This window comes from Lathyrus oleraceus, chromosome 5 (assembly GCF_024323335.1).
Source record: "Lathyrus oleraceus cultivar Zhongwan6 chromosome 5, CAAS_Psat_ZW6_1.0, whole genome shotgun sequence".
In the NCBI taxonomy this organism is placed as follows: Eukaryota; Viridiplantae; Streptophyta; class Magnoliopsida; order Fabales; family Fabaceae; genus Lathyrus; species Lathyrus oleraceus.
In genome coordinates this window covers 361,876,523-361,899,308 of record NC_066583.1, presented here as the reverse complement: position 1 = coordinate 361,899,308, position 22,786 = coordinate 361,876,523, and the positions used below count along the sequence as shown (strand labels likewise).

Sequence of the window (22,786 nt, the reverse complement as noted above, 5' to 3'; positions counted from 1 at the left end):
TACTTTTCTTTTATAATTATCGATAGTTTCATTTAAATATTCTTCAAAATATTTATTTTGACCTTATTAATAACTACTCACATAATTCAATTATTACTTATTTACTTCAGTTATTTAATTAACAAATGTTTTTAATTTTTAAAATTTAATTATCATTTTTTTATAGTAATATGATTTGAATTACCTTACATTTTAAATCCTTATTCATAGCAATTAGTATCCTTTGATTTTAATGGTGATTCTAATTATGCGGTGGCATCTATTGTTGCAGAGATTGCAGCGGATTCAAATTGTGTATGTGATAATCAACATCAAAATTAATATTCACGATTCAAATTTTAAGATTGAGATTTATAAGTATAATCTTATTTAAACCATAACTAAAATTTCTGAAATTAGAATGACAGTCTAACAGATTCAAAATTGTAACATGCATAACTCATTGCTCCTATTTGATACGATTCCGAAAACTAAAATTGCAAAATTGGAATAGAGATATATATTAATTGCAATGTAGAGGAATTAAATAAATTACTTTCTATTTACTTAACTAAACAAACAAATTTGGAAATGAAAAAAAAAACTAAAATGAAACAAAACAATATATTTTAAGTTGAAATTGTCAATCCCATTGAAATGGTGGAATAACCCATACTGCAGGTGGCATTCCTTTAAACCAATGGTAATAAGGGCAGTGTTGTCTAAACTTTTTCTCTTTTACATTGTAGATTTTCATATCAAACGCTCCATTAGGATATGGCAGTGTATCTCCGTAAAAATCATCTGTATAATAAATTGAATCTTTTTGAAGATAATTAGAGAAATATGAAGCTGATACAGCAACAGAATCACTATCACCAACAAATAAAACATTATCTCCCAAACTATCAATTTGTAACATTTGTATAAGTTCACCCGTTTGAAAATCCAATTCTAAATTATATACTTCGAATCTTTTTGTACCTCTACTAGGATCAATATTATCTTCACCTTCGGGAAAATCAATAAATTTTCTAACGAGCCATAAGTCTCCCTCCAATGATTTTACAAGATAAACCCGATCAGCATAATCATCCCCCTCCAAAGAAACAACTTTAGGAATCACCTTTTCATCCTTTAAATAAGATAAATCAAACGAGACAATGTTATTCAATAGTCCCACGGCATAGACTAAACCTTTGTAGAATATAACATCGTTGAAGAGACGATGAATATCATCTATATAAATCCATGTTTTTTGTCCAGCTTTTAGGAATGCAAGACATTGACGCATACTATAAATGGCCACAACTACATAATCGTGTGGCTTAAATATAGGATTAGTAGATAAAACAACCTTATGCACATCATATTCAGAATGAACACTTCTTCTATACCTATCCATGAAACAGATGGGTGGTAAAGTGATGGAAACCGCATCTTTAAAAGGATTGATGAGCGTTATAAGGGTAACTTTAGAACTATAATCCACCTTGGCCAGCCAACCATGACTTGAACCACAAAACCTTTTTTTACAAGGTACTGGTAGTATGAAGTTATAATTTTTTTTTAATGAAATCCCATATAAACTTCGCTTCTTTCTGCATCCTTTTGTGGGAACCATAAGCATGGGCAATACATTATTATGTATTTGTCGATTTTGATAATTAAACTTTGCAATGGAATACCAATTCTTGCATACGGCGCTGAAATAGATGTGATCTATACGTTCTACTAACTTATCAAAATTATACTTAAAGGAAGTGCTTCTAAGTTCCTCCAATCTATCTTCATGGACAATATTCAAAACAAGTATCTTTCGAAAGTAAGAAAAAATAGTAGAAAATTAAACTGTACATTGTTCTTGCTGTTTCATATATTTATATTAAAACATTCCAATTTTTATCATCTTAGTCTGACTTAAAATCAAGAGAAAATCTTTGCAATTGATAGGGGTTTCTATGTTTGGGTCAATCACATCAAATCAAATATTCAAAATATAATTATGTTTTAAGTTTTCTAATAAAGTTAAAGATACGAAAAATATATATTTTGTTAATATTTCAAAATATGATTATGTTTTAAAAATAAAAAAAATCAATACTTTTTTAAACCATTAACTACTATGTTTTAGATTTAGCAATATCATTTATTTATTTTATTAACATTTGTTTATAATCAACTAAAACTTTCTCCTCTAAAAAGCCAAACTTTCCTAAACAAAAGGAAAGCTTTACTCCCAATATTTAACTAAATAGTCAAACTACAGTACTATATATTTCGAAAAAAACTGCTGTAAAAAAATATATTTCTAAAAAAAACTATAACTTATTGTCACGATTTTTTTTTATTCAACAATCTTTATCTTTTTCTTTAATATTTAAATTTTTGTTAACATTCTTCCTTATTTAAGTATTCTTTAATAAATCTTCTTTTTGACTTAATTGATAATGACTATTCACAAAAATTCAATTAAACTTTATTTTCACATTTCTTTAATTATTAAAAGTATAGGTTATTACATATTAGTCATAATGAGATAATAGTATATATACTTGTAACTTTCTTATTAAAAAGATACTTCCTCACTCATTGATAATATCAATAGTTTCATTTAAATATTCTTCAAAAAAAATTATTTTGACTTTATCAATAACTATTCATAGAATTCAATTATTAATTTATTTTTAAAATAACCAATTTTTTAAAATAAAATCTCAAAATAATCAAAATTTAAAAAAAATATCAAAATAACTACTTTTTTCTACTGATGTTCCGGTTGAACTGACGCATCAAACTAACATACATAGGAGGCGCTAAGGCTCTGGGCGCATGCATGCAAAGTCAATGCATGTAAGTGCCACATGCATGCCTTGATGCCACATGCATTGACGCATGCATACACTACATAATGTATGCGATAATGCATGTGGCGCATGCTCCTTTCATATATTTTAATTTTAAATGTTATAATTTTAATTAATTAAATGAAATACTGAAAATAAATTTTATATTATATAATAAAAAATTACATAGAATAGACAAAAAATTCAATGACTCGTCTAATTGAAACGCTCAATGTTCCACACCCAGGTGCATTAGTCTGTCTTCGAGGTCTCTCACGATTTTCCTAGGTGTTTGGGGTCATTGAGTGTTGACATGATCCAATGGTGGCTGATGTGAAGGTGTGGTGGAAGGTCCAGCGGTATTTGATAGATGTGTCATCATTTGTTCCCAAAAGTTGGGGGATTGTCGCCAACGACGTTTCCCTAATTGAGTTTGGTGTCCATGTTGTGGTAGTTGGGTCGTTGTGGTTGGGTGAATTGTGGACAGTATGGTTGTCTGAATTGGGATATTGAATGGGTTTGGAAACGAAACAATGGTTCTCGGGGTGTACTATAGTCAAATAATGGTTGGGTGTTACGACAATGAGATGTTTGAATGTTCATTCGTGGGAGGATACGATGGCATGACGCTGAATTGTATAACTCATTTGGGGTATAGACTGTTGTGATCGCTGCGTATGGTTGTTGATAGTTAGCTTTTGATTCTTGATTTTGAGTTTGGATGTGTCGCATGACTGGGTGTTTACTTTTCTTTTATAATTATCGATAGTTTCATTTAAATATTCTTCAAAATATTTATTTTGACCTTATTAATAACTACTCACATAATTCAATTATTACTTATTTACTTCAGTTATTTAATTAACAAATGTTTTTAATTTTTAAAATTTAATTATCATTTTTTTATAGTAATATGATTTGAATTACCTTACATTTTAAATCCTTATTCATAGCAATTAGTATCCTTTGATTTTAATGGTGATTCTAATTATGCGGTGGCATCTATTGTTGCAGAGATTGCAGCGGATTCAAATTGTGTATGTGATAATCAACATCAAAATTAATATTCACGATTCAAATTTTAAGATTGAGATTTATAAGTATAATCTTATTTAAACCATAACTAAAATTTCTGAAATTAGAATGACAGTCTAACAGATTCAAAATTGTAACATGCATAACTCATTGCTCCTATTTGATACGATTCCGAAAACTAAAATTGCAAAATTGGAATAGAGATATATATTAATTGCAATGTAGAGGAATTAAATAAATTACTTTCTATTTACTTAACTAAACAAACAAATTTGGAAATGAAAAAAAAAAACTAAAATGAAACAAAACAATATATTTTAAGTTGAAATTGTCAATCCCATTGAAATGGTGGAATAACCCATACTGCAGGTGGCATTCCTTTAAACCAATGGTAATAAGGGCAGTGTTGTCTAAACTTTTTCTCTTTTACATTGTAGATTTTCATATCAAACGCTCCATTAGGATATGGCAGTGTATCTCCGTAAAAATCATCTGTATAATAAATTGAATCTTTTTGAAGATAATTAGAGAAATATGAAGCTGATACAGCAACAGAATCACTATCACCAACAAATAAAACATTATCTCCCAAACTATCAATTTGTAACATTTGTATAAGTTCACCCGTTTGAAAATCCAATTCTAAATTATATACTTCGAATCTTTTTGTACCTCTACTAGGATCAATATTATCTTCACCTTCGGGAAAATCAATAAATTTTCTAACGAGCCATAAGTCTCCCTCCAATGATTTTACAAGATAAACCCGATCAGCATAATCATCCCCCTCCAAAGAAACAACTTTAGGAATCACCTTTTCATCCTTTAAATAAGATAAATCAAACGAGACAATGTTATTCAATAGTCCCACGGCATAGACTAAACCTTTGTAGAATATAACATCGTTGAAGAGACGATGAATATCATCTATATAAATCCATGTTTTTTGTCCAGCTTTTAGGAATGCAAGACATTGACGCATACTATAAATGGCCACAACTACATAATCGTGTGGCTTAAATATAGGATTAGTAGATAAAACAACCTTATGCACATCATATTCAGAATGAACACTTCTTCTATACCTATCCATGAAACAGATGGGTGGTAAAGTGATGGAAACCGCATCTTTAAAAGGATTGATGAGCGTTATAAGGGTAACTTTAGAACTATAATCCACCTTGGCCAGCCAACCATGACTTGAACCACAAAACCTTTTTTTACAAGGTACTGGTAGTATGAAGTTATAATTTTTTTTTAATGAAATCCCATATAAACTTCGCTTCTTTCTGCATCCTTTTGTGGGAACCATAAGCATGGGCAATACATTATTATGTATTTGTCGATTTTGATAATTAAACTTTGCAATGGAATACCAATTCTTGCATACGGCGCTGAAATAGATGTGATCTATACGTTCTACTAACTTATCAAAAATTATACTTAAAGGAAGTGCTTCTAAGTTCCTCCAATCTATCTTCATGGACAATATTCAAAACAAGTATCTTTCGAAAGTAAGAAAAAATAGTAGAAAATTAAACTGTACATTGTTCTTGCTGTTTCATATATTTATATTAAAACATTCCAATTTTTATCATCTTAGTCTGACTTAAAATCAAGAGAAAATCTTTGCAATTGATAGGGGTTTCTATGTTTGGGTCAATCACATCAAATCAAATATTCAAAATATAATTATGTTTTAAGTTTTCTAATAAAGTTAAAGATACGAAAAATATATATTTTGTTAATATTTCAAAATATGATTATGTTTTAAAAATAAAAAAAATCAATACTTTTTTAAACCATTAACTACTATGTTTTAGATTTAGCAATATCATTTATTTATTTTATTAACATTTGTTTATAATCAACTAAAACTTTCTCCTCTAAAAAGCCAAACTTTCCTAAACAAAAGGAAAGCTTTACTCCCAATATTTAACTAAATAGTCAAACTACAGTACTATATATTTCGAAAAAAACTGCTGTAAAAAAATATATTTCTAAAAAAACTATAACTTATTGTCACGATTTTTTTTTATTCAACAATCTTTATCTTTTTCTTTAATATTTAAATTTTTGTTAACATTCTTCCTTATTTAAGTATTCTTTAATAAATCTTCTTTTTGACTTAATTGATAATGACTATTCACAAAAATTCAATTAAACTTTATTTTCACATTTCTTTAATTATTAAAAGTATAGGTTATTACATATTAGTCATAATGAGATAATAGTATATATACTTGTAACTTTCTTATTAAAAAGATACTTCCTCACTCATTGATAATATCAATAGTTTCATTTAAATATTCTTCAAAAAAATTTATTTTGACTTTATCAATAACTATTCATAGAATTCAATTATTAATTTATTTTTAAAATAACCAATTTTTTAAAATAAAATCTCAAAATAATCAAAATTTAAAAAAAATATCAAAATAACTACTTTTTTCTACTGATGTTCCGGTTGAACTGACGCATCAAACTAACATACATAGGAGGCGCTAAGGCTCTGGGCGCATGCATGCAAAGTCAATGCATGTAAGTGCCACATGCATGCCTTGATGCCACATGCATTGACGCATGCATACACTACATAATGTATGCGATAATGCATGTGGCGCATGCTCCTTTCATATATTTTAATTTTAAATGTTATAATTTTAATTAATTAAATGAAATACTGAAAATAAATTTTATATTATATTATAATAAAAAATTACATAGAATAGACAAAAATTCAATGACTCGTCTAATTGAAACGCTCAATGTTCCACACCCAGGTGCATTAGTCTGTCTTCGAGGTCTCTCACGATTTTCCTAGGTGTTTGGGGTCATTGAGTGTTGACATGATCCAATGGTGGCTGATGTGAAGGTGTGGTGGAAGGTCCAGCGGTATTTGATAGATGTGTCATCATTTGTTCCCAAAAGTTGGGGGATTGTCGCCAACGACGTTTCCCTAATTGAGTTTGGTGTCCATGTTGTGGTAGTTGGGTCGTTGTGGTTGGGTGAATTGTGGACAGTATGGTTGTCTGAATTGGGATATTGAATGGGTTTGGAAACGAAACAATGGTTCTCGGGGTGTACTATAGTCAAATAATGGTTGGGTGTTACGGCAATGAGATGTTTGAATGTTTTTTCGTGGGAGGATACGATGGCATGACGCTGAATTGTATAACTCATTTGGGGTATAGACTGTTGTGATCGCTGCGTATGGTTGTTGATAGTTAGCTTTTGATTCTTGATTTTGAGTTTGGATGTGTCGCATGACTGGGTGTTTACTTTTCTTTTATAATTATCGATAGTTTCATTTAAATATTCTTCAAAATATTTATTTTGACCTTATTAATAACTACTCACATAATTCAATTATTACTTATTTACTTCAGTTATTTAATTAACAAATATTTTTAATTTTTAAAATTTAATTATCATTTTTTTATAGTAATATGATTTGAATTACCTTACATTTTAAATCCTTATTCATAGCAATTAGTATCCTTTGATTTTAATGGTGATTCTAATTATGCGGTGGCATCTATTGTTGCAGAGATTGCAGCGGATTCAAATTGTGTATGTGATAATCAACATCAAAATTAATATTCACGATTCAAATTTTAAGATTGAGATTTATAAGTATAATCTTATTTAAACCATACCTAAATTTTCTGAAATTAGAATGACAGTCTAACAGATTCAAAATTGTAACATGCATACCTCATTGCTCCTATTTGATACGATTCCGAAAACTAAAATTGCAAAATTGGAATAGAGATATATATTAATTGCAATGTAGAGGAATTAAATAAATTACTTTCTATTTACTTAACTAAACAAACAAATTTTGAAATGAAAAAAAAAAACTAAAATGAAACAAAACAATATATTTTAAGTTGAAATTGTCAATCCCATTGAAATGGTGGAATAACCCATACTGCAGGTGGCATTCCTTTAAACCAATGGTAATAAGGGCAGTGTTGTCTAAATTTTTTCTCTTTTACATTGTAGATTTTCATATCAAACGCTCCATTAGGATATGGCAGTGTATCTCCGTAAAAAGTATCTGTATAATAAATTGAATCTTTTTGAAGATAATTAGAGAAATATGAAGCTGATACAGCAACAGAATCACTATCACCAACAAATAAAACATTATCTCCCAAACTATCAATGTAACATTTGTATAAGTTCACCCGTTTGAAAATCCAATTCTAAATTATATACTTCGAATCTTTTTGTACCTCTACTAGGATCAATATTATCTTCACCTTCGGGAAAATCAATAAATTTTCTAACGAGCCATAAGTCTCCCTGTTGAAAGTATATTTCGTGTCGGGTTTTTGTTATCGTATCCACAGGGATTGTAAGATATCACCGCCGTTCGATGGTTGTATTAATCTTAGCTCAATGTAACAATAGGGTTTTGGTTTTAATCAAGTTATCTTGCATAAAAAGTAATAAATTGCGGTAAAAGTTATGGTTTGATTAAATGAGAAATATTGTCAAAGTTAGGTTTCAATGATCACTTTGCATGTATTTGCTCGGTCAACAATCTTATAAACTCCTTTAGATGATAAATCATTTCACAAAGTCCTCTCCATTGTTTCTCTCGAACACAATCTATCAAAATGACAACTTTTTGGTTCAACCTTATGGTGAACAAAATCATTCGTTACTATCTCTAGCTAACAAACAAGTTTGGATGAAAACCTAGGTCAAGAGTCGGTAAACATCTCTCGATCATAAACCAACACAAAGAGTTTTAAATAGAAACAAAGTTTTCATCATATATTTACCGTTAAAGAGTTTACATATGAGGATCCTTACATTTACACACAAAGCTAGTAATCATCTACATCTAACCTTGACAAATGGATGACTTAGCTACTCATTTTCATGGTAGCTTGGTCGGCAAGTAAGGAAAGAAGGTTGATCAACATCCAAGTCGGATAATCGAAGTTGGATGGGAATCCACCTTCTTTTTGTGGAAGATGGTTGCTAGATGAAGAGAAATGAAAAACTAGGGCATAAAAGCTCCCAAAACAATGCTGTCAAAATATCTCTAAAAAGTACAGAAGTGGAAAAAGTTGGTAAAAATGAGGTATGGTGCTCAAAAGTGGCACCTGCTACTTATAGACCACTGCTGGGCAGTCATGTTCGCTAGGCGAGCAGAATGGCTCGCCTAGCGAGGGTCTAAAATGGGCACAAAAGGCCCCTGCACCCCGAGAAAACAGGGCCTGGTGAACTGTCATGTTCGCCTAGCGAACATACCTTCGCCTAGCGAAGGACACGCTTCAACCTTCGCCCCAGCGAGGTTGAGAGGTTTTGCTACTGGAATGCTCGCTGGGGACTCGCTAGAGCTTCGCCTAGCGAGTGAGTGCTGGCTGCGTTTTTCACCAAAACAGAACGAACTCGCTACCACCTTCGCCTTCAGCTCGCCTAGCGAATTAATTTGACAATTTACTGGAGCTTTTCGCCTGGAACTCGCCTAGCGAACCAATGCTTCGCCACAGCCTCGCCTAGCGAGCAGGCTGATGAAATGCTTGTATTCTTTGGTTCCTTTGCCAATTTTCTTTTGTCTTCATTTTCAATTAGTTCATGTCTTTCCTGCACAATAACACACAAATCAAAGGCACCAAGCTTGTTTATCAATGTAATGCATTCCATGTAAAACAAATGTGGTTTTGACAATTTTAGCAAGGAAAAAGAGTGAAAGATGCCCAAATATGATAGCTCAAATAATCACTTTTGGGCATCTAACAACTCTCCCCAACTAGATTCTTGCTTGTCCTCAAGCAAAGTATGCCTCTTGAAGGACAAGAGGATTTGCTTTAAGAAACTGGTTTCTCCGAAGTTGGATAAACGACTCAAACACAAGCGAAATCAGCAAATACAAGTTCCCAACGGTTCGAATAAAATAATACATAAGAACTAAAACTTAAATAGCAATGCAAAATATTTATCTATCTACAACAATACTATTCTGAATGAATCATCCTATCTCTCCTCTTCGAATAAGGAATGAAGATTTTACGCGTTTGCAACCGCGGGACTAATCTCACTCTCTAATAAATAATGAAGATATCAAATAGATTCATACAATGTCTAACAATTAAAAATGGTACTGTGGAAGCATAAAGATCACTAAGGGCTTTTCGGTTGAAGCTTGGTTAGGTTAACAAACAAGGGTCATTTCTAAGGCCATTGAAACAAAAGTGCCGATGCAAAAGAGACATTCACAGTATTATTCACACTACTCGACTTTGTTTCATTTGTTCCTTATTTGAAACCTTCACAACACATATTCCACAACTCAATTTTTATTTTTCACTATTTTTCTTCCAAGCAAGCATTCATTTTCATTTTTTCTATTTTTGTTCTTTTCTTTCACATCAAATATACAAAACAGATGTTTCTTTTCTATATTTTCTATACATATATTTTTCTATGCTTGCTCGGTTTTTCTTTTCTTTTTCAAGAGTTGTGGTACTTACCAATTCTTTTTCGTTCTCCCCAACTTATTTCTTCCACACCCTAAGTGAATGCTCTTAACTTTTTACGGCAAAAGAACAATAATCAAGATTTTCCGGGTTGTAAAAAAAAAGATTTTTGAGATCTCGCTTTATTTCAAGCCGAGATTCAACTGTTTAGGCTCAAAGGGGTTAACAAATACTCTCTCTGCTCACAGGTAAGTTGTTTTTTGATGTAGTTGTGCTCGAAAGAAAACAAGTGCCTTGATCATTTCTAATTGCTTCCACAATTTCACAATAATAAAAGACAAAGAATGAATCACATGAATCAACAAAACTTATTAGAATCCAGCATTTAAGTGAACAATGGAGGTTTCCTCACAATTTGTGGTTTTAAGTTCTAGATGAAGCATTCATTCAATTATGTTGCAAAAAGATAATATTCAATTTACCAAAAAGAGTAAAGTTCCTAATGCATTCTAAAATTCTAGCCGAAGGTAACCATGTACCTTAGCTTCATTCACTTGTTTATTCTTATCATTGCCATCCAAGCTCGGATGCACCTTCATTGGGTACTTCTTGAGGAGCAACCAATCTAGAAGGGTTTGCCACTCAATCAACCAAAAATTTATTAAACACACAAAATTAAAAACATAAATAAATAACATTAACTGAAAATATAAATTTGTTCATGGGGGACAAAACACCCCAATAGTACAACACCATGGTCAAAATACAAAATCCGAAGATACAAATAGAAATAACATAAAAACTGGAAAAATACAAAAACTTAACCCACTAAGGGCTCAGGACTCCTCCTCGCTACCGGCCTCAGAACCGGTAGCCTCATCATCAACATCATCATCATCAGCATCATCAGCATCAGCGCCCACCCCCTCACCATAGACTGGCCTGTCCACAGGCCAATTAGCGTTAAGCATAAACTGCTCACGCGCCAACAATGCTCGAGCACCGGAGGGGTCATTACCTTGCAGTTCCAACCTCTGCATACTGTTGTGCATATCAATCATAGCTCTCTGGGATGCCGCCATCCATTCAAAACTGTAGTCACACACCGCTCAGAGGTAGGGATCAAGTCCGGGAGTAGAAGCACTAGGACCATCAGAAGCCCGAGTACTTCCTGAGGCTCCACTGCCACCGGTAGTCTTTGCTCTACAATATTTAGCCACATACCAATCATCGATAGGTGACGGGATCCTTACCTGCCCACGAGACGGAAGTCTCACCCTTGCCTGAACGCATAAGCTCATGATCAAACACGGGAAAGCCAGGGGACAATTAACACGAGCCCCCGACTTAAGTCCGCTCTCGACCACGGACTTCAGCTCATTTGCGATTATCCTCGCCACATCTATCTCGACATTGGTGAGGATGGAATGGACCAAATGTGCCACTGGGATCGGCACAGTAGAGGTGTGTGATTTAGGCTGGATGTTGGTCAATACCAAGAGCAGTAACAGTTGAGCCATGGGAGTCATGTCCTCCCGGTGATACCTCACTGGAACCCCAGATGGGTTCGGCTCAACAGATCTCCCAGGTAAAAGCAGGGCGGCAGTAATGGCAGGAACATCTCGATGAAGCCTTAGGTCGGTGTGGTATTGGTCTCTCTGGTCAGCTCTCAGCTGGAGCGGTTCCTCAAGGATTCGGTTGATAGCATCCCGGTTAAATGGAATTGGACGCCCGGCAACTCTAGAAACCCAAGTAAAGGGCTCGTCGTCGTCGGGCAGTGCGTTAGCATAAAACTCCCGCACTGTCGCAATGTTGTAATGCTCTAAGGGACTAATCAACCTATCCCACTTCTTTGCGTCTATCAACCCGGCGAAATTTCTGTAAGTGCCCTGTGGGTTGATCAGAAAGCGCTTCTCTGGAAGTATCTTCCGCTTCTCCAGAGCGATGTATCTGGCGGCCTGTTTCGGGCCGACAAACTTGTCTTGGTCAAACTGGATAGGAACTGTCCGAGATGTAGTCGCTCCCTTTCTTTTCTTACCCGCTCCAGATCTAGACTCCATCTGCAAAATATACAAAGAAACAACACACACGAACAAACAGATTAGCCATCAAAGCATAATTCAAAAGACTGCCTTGCTCGCTGCTGCTTCGCCTAGCGAAGTGGCAGCGAACGCTCGCCCCAGGTTCGCCTAGCGAGTGCTAGCGAACCTTACGGGTTTTGGGGTTTTCTGCATTTTCAAAGATTTTTCCCCCAACACCCATACTCTAATGGTTCCCACATCAGAACCTAATGATTTCTCATGGCAATTAATCGTTCTATGCTATTGGGGATTGCCTAATTGCATGCAAAACCTAAAGTAAAACTAAATCCCCAATTTGAAAACCTAAATCTCCAAAAATTGCAAACTCCAAAATACCACATGCAACCTCAATGTTCCCATACCACACTCATCCTATTTGCCATTCACATTTGGAAATTAAGATTTCAAACAAAAAGAAAATGTAGTAGGGCAAACCTTAGTTACACGGATTTGGAAATGTGAGGTGAGAAGAGTTTGCAATCGACCGAAAAGAGCAAGTGTTGGTGATAAAGATGCAAATGAGAGAGTTGGAGAAGCGTAGCACAAATTCCTCAGCAGAGCCGTTCAGAATTTTTTTTGAAGGTTTGGGGCAAAATGGCCCTGCTGAGATTTAAATAGTAAACAGTACTGCAGCGCTCGCTGCTGCCTCGCCTAGCGAGCAGCTAGCGAGCGTGCTCGCTACTGCTTCGCCTAGCGAGCTGCTAGCGAGCGTGACAGCAAGTGCATTGGCAAATGTAGCACTTGCAAGTCATCCAGCATGGGTTTAGCACAGTGTACTCAATACAACATAAAACATAAAACAGTAAATACTTACAATGTTGGGGTGCCTCCCAACTAGCGCTTGTTTAACGTCGGCTAAGCTCGACGGTGCGATGCTCACAGAGGAGCATCGAGCGGCTGAGCACAACTCTCGCGATCCACATGACCGCCGAGATAAACTTTCAATCGTTGGCCATTCACGGTCCAACTATCTTTCTTGTCCATGTCTTCAATGACAATGGCCCCGTACTCTTTTACTTCTTTCACCCGAAATGGCCCGGACCATTTTGATTTCAACTTCCCGGGAAACAACTTCAACCGGGAGTTGAACAATAGGACCAATTGTCCGGGCACAAATTCTTTTTTACGGATCTTCTTGTCGTGATACTTCTTTGCTTTTTCCTTGTACAACCAACTTGAGTGGTATGCGGCATTGCGCATCTCCTCCAACTCAAGTAGTTGTACTTTCCTTTTGTTACCGGCCAACTCATGTTCAAAATTTAAAAACTTTAGGGCCCACAAGGCCTTGTGCTCCAATTCAACCGGCAAATGGCAAGTTTTACCAAATACCAATTGAAAGGGAGTTAGGCCAATTGGAGCTTTAAAGGCCGTACGGTAGGCCCATAATGCGTCGTCCAATTTTTGGGACTACTCTTTTTTAGAATTAGACACGGTTTTTTCTAGGATTCTCTTAATCTCTCGATTAGAGACCTCCGCTTGCCCGTTAGCCTGAGGGTGGTACGGAGTTGTCACCCTATGCGATACACCATAATGTTTTAGAATTGTTTCCAAAGGTGCATTGCAAAAGTGTGACCCTCCGTCACTTATCAACACTCGGGGGATTCCAAAACGGGAAAAAATGTTTTTCTTTAAAAATTTTATCACCGTTTTGGCATCCGCCCGAGGTGAGGCAATCGCCTCAACCCACTTAGAGACATAATCGACAGCAACAAGCATGTACTCATTCCCATAAGAGGGTGGGAAAGGTCCTACGAAATCTATGCCCCAACAATCAAACACTTCCACTTCTTGGATATTTTGGAGAGGCATCTCATCTCTCTTACCTATCCCACCGCTTCTTTGGCAGCTGTCACAACTTTGCGCATGGGTATGTGCGTCTTTGAAAATAGTTGGCCAATAAAATCCCGATTGAAGAATTTTAGTGGCCGTTCTAACCCCATTATAATGTTCGCCATAAGGCGAGTTGTGACAATGCCAAAGGATGCTCTGGGCTTCATCACCAGTTACGCATCTCCTTAACAGGTTATCGCTACCCAACTTAAACAAGTATGGGTCATCCCAAACATAATACTTCGCATCCGAAAGGAACTTCCTCTTTTGGTTCGAAGTTAGGTCGGCAGGCGCAAAACCACTAGCCTTGTGGTTTGCAAAGTCTGCAAACCACGGCCTAACTTGAACCTTAAACAATTTTTCATCAGGAAATTCTTCCCGGATTTCTTTTTCAGACGCGGTAACCTCCACGTTCACTAATCGGGATAAATGATCCGCTACCAAGTTTTCCGACCCCTTCTTGTCTTTGATTTCCACATCGAATTCTTGTAACAAGAGGATCCAACGGATGAGCCTTTGCTTCGAATCCGGTTTGGTTAGCAGATATTTAATCGCCGCGTGATCGGTATACACAACGACTTTAGACCCTATAAGATAAGACCTAAACTTTTCTAGCGCATACACTATTGCGAGTAGTTCTTTTTCCGTTGTGGCATAATTTATTTGAGCCTCGTTAAGAACCTTACTCGCATAATGTATCGCATGAAAAGTTTTGTCTTTTCTTTGGCCAAGTACCGCTCCAACAGCATAGTCACTCGCGTCACACATTAGTTCAAAATTTTCATTCCAATCGGGAGCGACTATTATTGGAGCGGTAACCAATTTTTCTTTTAAAACCTCAAAAGCTTGCAAACAATCTTCGGTGAAGAGAAATACCTGGTCCTTGGCGAGCAAATTGCTCAAAGGCTTAGCCACCTTTGAGAAGTCCTTGATGAAGCGCCGGTAGAACCCCGCGTGCCCCAAAAAGCTACGGATGCCCTTCACATTCACCGGAGGGGGTAATTTTTCAATTACTTCAACCTTAGCTCTATCCACTTCGAGCCCCCTTTTAGAGACTTTGTGGCCTAGCACGATCCCCTCGGTCACCATGAAGTGACACTTTTCCCAATTTAGCACCAAATTGGTCTTCACACACCTTTCCAACACCGTCTTCAAATTTGCCAAGCATAGACTAAACGTCCCACCAAATACCGAGAAGTCATCCATGAAGACTTCCATTGTTTTCTCTATCAGATCGGCAAAAATGGCTTGGACACATCGTTGGAAGGTCGCTGGTGCATTGCACAGCCCAAAGGGCATTTTTCTGTATGCGAACACTCCAAACGGACACGTGAAAGCCGTCTTCTCATGATCAACCGGGTCAACCGCAATTTGGTTGTACCCGGAGTAGCCGTCCAAAAAACAATAGTATTGTTGGCCCGATAGTCTTTCGAGCATTTGATCCATAAATGGGAGTGGAAAATGGTCCTTTCGAGTCGCGGTATTCAACCGTCTATAATCTATACACATTCTCCACCCCGTGGCAACTTTAGTCGGGATCAATTCGTCTTTGTCATTTCGGATTACGGTCATTCCACCCTTCTTCGGAACCACGTGCACGGGACTAACCCACGGACTATCCGAGATCGGGTAAATCATTCCCGCATCCAATAGCTTCACCACTTCCTTTCTTACAACCTCCTTCATCGTAGGATTTAAGCGGCGTTGTGGTTGAGCCACCGGCTTAAAATCTTCCTCCATCAAAATCTTGTGCATACAATAGGATGGACTAATTCCTTTTAGATCGGAAAGAGTCCAACCCATAGCTTCTTGATTGGTTTTTAGCACAATGATTAGACGGGCTTCTTCTTCTTTTGTCAAAAGGTTGCTTATGATGACCGGCTTTGCCTCGGTCTCATCTAGAAACACATATTTCAAAGTCGAAGGTAACTCTTTTAATTCAATTGGCGCTTTCTCGTCAATGACCTCCTTCTTCAAGTTTTCTTCCTCTACTTCCCACGGTTGTAGGTCTTCCAAACTATCAAGTTCCTTTAAGCATTCCTCAAGAGCTAGCTCCTCTTCAACAGTGAAAACCTCCAATGAGTCGTCAAGAGCTAACTCCATAGGAGATATCTCATGAATATGCTTTGAAACCTCCATAATAGCGTCTTCGATCACATCGATGCGAAAGCTATCATTTCGATCCTTGGAATGCTTCATCGCCTCGAATAGATCAAATGTGACTTCCTCATTTTGAACTCGCACCTTCATTAAACCGTCATCAACATCTATCATCATTCTTGCGGTCTTCATGAATGGTCGGCCCAAGATGAGCGGAGCATCATCATCTTCCTCCATATCAATTACAATAAAATCCACCGGGAAAAAGAATTTGTCGACCTTCACCAAAACATCTTGGGCTACGCCATGAGGATGGGTCGTCGACTTATCCGCCAATTGCAACGTCATTCGGATGGACTTAATCTCGATGTTGCCAAGCCTCTTGATAATTGACAAAGGTATAAGATTAATGCTCGACCCCAAGTCAATAAGTCCCTTCCCGACATAAACGTCACCAATTTTAACCGGCAATGTAACTCTTCCCGGATCAACCTCTTTCTTAGGAAGCGTCCTTTGAATAATGGCACTACAGCTCGCATCAAGGACGATGGTCTCCGGTTCCGTATACCTCCGCTTTTTGGTTAGTATGTCCTTCATGAATTTGGCATACTTTGGCATTTGTTCCAAGGCTTCAGCAAACGGAATGTTGATTTGCAACTGTTTAAAAATATCCATGAACCGGGCGTAATGCCGTTCATTCTCCCTTTTGGAAGGAGCATGAGGATAAGGAAGGTTTTGGATAGGAGTAGCGCTCACTACCTCCTTTCCCTTTGCAACTCAGCACTTTTCCATCTAGGCTTCTTCACTACCTCCCTTATTACCTCATCACTTGTATTTTTTTTCATCTCCACACCTTTCTCTTTTTCAACTTCACCATTATTTTTATTCTTTTCAACTTCTTCCTCATCACTCCACACTCCTACTTCACCATCAACATTTTCCTCCACCATTTCCTCCTCAATTTCTTTCTCTTTCTCTCTTTGTTCACTCTCAACTCTTTTTTCATTCTCACTACCCAACTCCCTCCCACTTCTCGTCATGATCGCCTTACAATGCTCCTTAGGATTTGTTTGCGTATTAGCCGAAAAAGAAGGACCGGTTTGTTGTTCAGCGAGTTGCTTGGCAAGTTGCCCAACCTGAGTCTCGAGATTTTTTATGGCCGCGTCATTAGTCTTTTGATTGGCCATTGACATTTGCATGAATTACGTCAATGTCTCTTCCAATTTAGAATTGACGACCGGCGGTTGTTGAGATTGATACGGATTTTGGGGAGGGTTTTGACGGCTAGAAGAACCACCTCCATAACCTTGGTTATGATAATAGTTGCTTCTAGGTTGGAACCCTTGGTTCCCTTGGAATTGTTGTTGTTGTTGTTGTTGAGGGTGCGGTTGATAAGGTTGTTGTTGTCTCGGTTGATAGTCCCGTTGATTGGCCATGTAGTTTACTTCGTCAAAACCGGGAGGTGGACAAAATCCGGTGTCATGTTCACCTTTACAAAGTTCACAACAAGCTATTTGTTTAGCTTTTGACGGTTCTCTTAACTCTTTGATTTGTTGCGTTAAGAGTTCCACTTGTTGTGAGATGAGCTTGTTTTGGGCAAGGATGGCATCATTCGTCCCTAACTCAAGCACTCCCGCCTTCTTCAAAGAATTTCCACGACTTTGACTCTGAAGATCATTTAGAGCCATTCGATTGATAATGTTTGTGGCTTCTTCGGCACTTTTTGACATCAACGAGCCACCCGAGGTGGCATCCAACAACGTCTTGCAGTTTGGTTGAAGTCCATTTCTGAAGATATGGATTTGAGTCAATTCATCAAATCCATGCCCTTTACATTTCCTAAGCATGGACTTGAATCTCTCCCACGCTTCATTTAAAGATTCACTGGTTCCTTGAGAAAACACCGAGATGGCCGTCTTTGATTCCATGAATCGGTTATGGGAGAAAAATATTTCAATGAATTTCTCTTCTAACACGTTCCAGTCTGTCATTACGGCTGGTGTTTGATCGAGATACCAATCCTTTGCTTTACCGAGCAAAGCGTGGGGAAATAATCGTCTGAACAACGGAAGCTCCTGAGCCTGATCCACTCCGGCAGCCAATGCTATCTCATAAAATTTTGTGAGAAAAGCAAATGGGTCTTCATGGTCCATTCCGGTGAATGGACTCCCATATAATAAATTCAGAGTTCCCGTCTTCATCTCAGCTTGCCTTCCTGTGTGGTTGGCAAACTGAGCGGTGTTCCTTGGACTATTGATACATGGAGTAGAAATAGGTGGTGGTGGTTGTGGCTCCATGTTTGGTATGAATGGGTGTGGATTTGTGGTTGAAGAACTTTCTCCTTGCTCTTGGCGTTGTCTAGCCTGTTGCCTCCTACGTCTCGTTTTGCTATTGAGCCTCCTTGCGGTTCTCTCGATCTCAGGATCAAAAAGAAGTTCGTCCACAGGGATTTGCCCTCGCATAAAACGTAAGCTGCACACTAAACCAAACAAATTACAAGCACAAGTCAAAAATTCACAAGCTAAAACTTAAACTACCATTGCGATGCTCGCAATATCAATTTACAATCCCCGGCAACGGCGCCATTTTGTTGAAAGTATATTTCGTGTCGGGTTTTTGTTATTGTATCCACAGGGATTGTAAGATATCACCGCCGTTCGATGGTTGTATTAATCTTAGCTCAATGTAACAATAGGGTTTTGGTTTTAATCAAGTTATCTTGCATAAAAAGTAATAAATTGCGGTAAAAGTTATGGTTTGATTAAATGAGAAATATTGTAAAAGTTAGGTTTCAATGATCACTTTGCATGTATTTGCTCGGTCAACAATCTTATAAACTCCTTTAGATGATAAATCATTTCACAAAGTCCTCTCAATATGTTTCTCTCGAACACATATTGTGAGTTTTGCCATTTTGATCCATTGTTTCTCTCGAACACAATCTATCAAAATGACAACTTTTTGGTTCAACCTTATGGTGAACAAAATCATTCGTTACTATCTCTAGCTAACAAACAAGTTTGGATGAAAACCTAGGTCAAGAGTCGGTAAACATCTCTCGATCATAAACCAACACAAAGAGTTTTAAATAGAAACAAAGTTTTCATCATATATTTACCGTTAAAGAGTTTACATATGAGGATCCTTACATTTACACACAAAGCTAGTAATCACCTACATCTAACCTTGACAAATGGATGACTTAGCTACTCATTTTCATGGTAGCTTGGTCGGCAAGTAAGGAAAGAAGGTTGATCAACATCCAAGTCGGATAATCGAAGTTGGATGGGAATACACCTTCTTTTTGTGGAAGATGGTTGCTAGATGAAGAGAAATGAAAAACTAGGGCATAAAAGCTCCCAAAACAATGCTGTCAAAATATCTCTAAAAAGTACAGAAGTGGAAAAAGTTGGTAAAAATGAGGTATGGTGCTCAAAAGTGGCACCTGCTACTTATAGACCACTGTTGGGCTGTCATGTTCGCTAGGCGAGCAGAATGGCTCGCCTAGCGAGGGTCTAAAATGGGCACAAAAGGCCCCTGCGCCCAGAGAAAACAGGGCCTGCTGAACTGTCATGTTCGCCTAGCGAACATACCTTCGCCTAGCGAAGGACACGCTTCAACCTTCGCCCCAGCGAGGTTGAGAGGTTTTGCTACTGGAATACTCGTTGGGGACTCGCTAGAGCTTCGCCTAGCGAGTGAGTGCTGGCTGCGTTTTTCACCAAAACAGAACGAACTCGCTACCACCTTCGCCTTCAGCTCGCCTAGCGAATTAATTTGACAATTTACTGGAGCTTTTCGCCTGGAACTCGCCTAGCGAACCAATGCTTCGCCACAGCCTCGCCTAGCGAGCAGGCTGATGAAATGCTTGTATTCTTTGGTTCCCTTGCCAATTTTCTTGTGTCTTCATTTTCAATTAGTTCATGTCTTTCCTGCACAATAACACACAAATCAAAGGCACCAAGCTTGTTTATCAATGTAATGCATTCCATGTAAAACAAATGTGGTTTTGACAATTTTAGCAAGGAAAAAGAGTGAAAGATGCCCACATATGATAGCTCAAATAAGCACTTTTGGGCATCTAACACTTCCTCCAATGATTTTACAAGATAAACCTGATCAGCATAATCATCCCCCTCCAAAGAAACAACTTTAGGAATCACCTTTTCATCCTTTAAATAAGATAAATCAAACGAGACAATGTTATTCAATAGTCCCACGGCATAGACTAAACCTTTGTAGAATATAACATCGTTGAAGAGACGATGAATATCATCTATATAAATCCATGTTTTTTGTCCAGCTTTTAGGAATGCAAGACATTGACGCATACTATAAATGGCCACAACTACATAATCGTGTGGCTTAAATATAGGATTAGTAGATAAAACAACCTTATGCACATCATATTCAGAATGAACACTTCTTCTATACCTATCCATGAAACAGATGGGTGGTAAAGTGATGGAAACCGCATCTTTAAAAGGATTGATGAGCGTTATAAGGGTAACTTTAGAACTATAATCCACCTTGGCCAGCCAACCATGACTTGAACCACAAAACCTTTTTTTACAAGGTACTGGTAGTATGAAGTTATAATTTTTTTTTAATGAAATCCCATATAAACTTCGTTTCTTTCTGCATCCTTTTGTGGGAACCATAAGCATGGGCAATACATTATTATGTATTTGTCGATTTTGATAATTAAACTTTGCAATGGAATACCAATTCTTGCATACGGCGCTGAAATAGATGTGATCTATACGTTCTACTAACTTATCAAAAATTATACTTAAAGGAAGTGCTTCTAAGTTCCTCCAATCTATCTTCATGGACAATATTCAAAACAAGTATCTTTCGAAAGTAAGAAAAAATAGTAGAAAATTAAACTGTACATTGTTCTTGCTGTTTCATATATTTATATTAAAACATTCCAATTTTTATCATCTTAGTCTGACTTAAAATCAAGAGAAAATCTTTGCAATTGATAGGGATTTCTATGTTTGGGTCAATCACATCAAATCAAATATTCAAAATATAATTATGTTTTAAGTTTTCTAATAAAGTTAAAGATACGAAAAATATATATTTTGTTAATATTTCAAAATATGATTATGTTTTAAAAATAAAAAAAAATCAATACTTTTTTAAACCATTAACTACTATGTTTTAGATTTAGCAATATCATTTATTTATTTTATTAACATTTGTTTATAATCAACTAAAACTTTCTCCTCTAAAAAGCCAAACTTTCCTAAACAAAAGGAAAGCTTTACTCCCAATATTTAACTAAATAGTCAAACTACAGTACTATATATTTCGAAAAAAACTGCTGTAAAAAAATATATTTCTAAAAAAAATATAACTTATTGTCACGATTTTTTTTTATTCAACAATCTTTATCTTTTTCTTTAATATTTAAATTTTTGTTAACATTCTTCCTTATTTAAGTATTCTTTAATAAATCTTCTTTTTGACTTAATTGATAATGACTATTCACAAAAATTCAATTAAACTTTATTTTCACATTTCTTTAATTATTAAAAGTATAGGTTATTACATATTAGTCATAATGAGATAATAGTATATATACTTGTAACTTTCTTATTAAAAAGATACTTCCTCACTCATTGATAATATCAATAGTTTCATTTAAATATTCTTCAAAAAAATTTATTTTGACTTTATCAATAACTATTCATAGAATTCAATTATTAATTTATTTTTAAAATAACCAATTTTTTAAAATAAAATCTCAAAATAATCAAAATTTAAAAAAAAATATCAAAATAACTACTTTTTTCTACTGATGTTCCAGTTGAACTGACGCATCAAACTAACATACATAGGAGGCGCTAAGGCTCTGGGCGCATGCATGCAAAGTCAATGCATGTAAGTGCCACATGCATGCCTTGATGCCACATGCATTGACGCATGCATACACTACATAATGTATGCGATAATGCATGTGGCGCATGCTCCTTTCATATATTTTAATTTTAAATGTTATAATTTTAATTAATTAAATGAAATACTGAAAATAAATTTTATATTATATTATAATAAAAAATTACATAGAATAGACAAAAAATTCAATGACTCGTCTAATTGAAACGCTCAATGTTCCACACCCAGGTGCATTAGTCTGTCTTCGAGGTCTCTCACGATTTTCCTAGGTGTTTGGGGTCATTGAGTGTTGACATGATCCAATGGTGGCTGATGTGAAGGTGTGGTGGAAGGTCCAGCGGTATTTGATAGATGTGTCATCATTTGATCCCAAAAGTTGGGGGATTGTCGCCAACGACGTTTCCCTAATTGAGTTTGGTGTCCATGTTATGGTAGTTGGGTCGTTGTGGTTGGGTGAATTGTGGACAGTATGGTTGTCTGAATTGGGATATTGAATGGGTTTGGAAACGAAACAATGGTTCTCGGGGTGTACTATAGTCAAATAATGGTTGGGTGTTACGGCAATGAGATG

The 22,786-nt window shown here is 36.2% G+C and overlaps 1 protein-coding gene and 2 pseudogenes across 1 annotated transcript; all 3 read right to left on the bottom strand.

Moving 5' to 3' along the window:
• Positions 1-622: 622 nt before the first annotated feature.
• LOC127080709 (F-box protein SKIP23-like) lies at positions 623-1,776 on the bottom strand (annotated as a pseudogene).
• A 2,415-nt stretch (positions 1,777-4,191) lies between these two features.
• Positions 4,192-5,352, bottom strand: LOC127080708 (F-box protein SKIP23-like; the record flags this gene model as incomplete). The annotated part of the gene is made up of 1 exon (XM_051021010.1): positions 4,192-5,352. A coding segment is annotated over one exon (1,161 nt), but the record flags the coding sequence as incomplete, so codon positions are not given.
• Positions 5,353-7,762: 2,410 nt separating this feature from the next.
• On the bottom strand, positions 7,763-21,149 carry LOC127080707 (F-box protein SKIP23-like; annotated as a pseudogene).
• Positions 21,150-22,786: the final 1,637 nt, after the last annotated feature.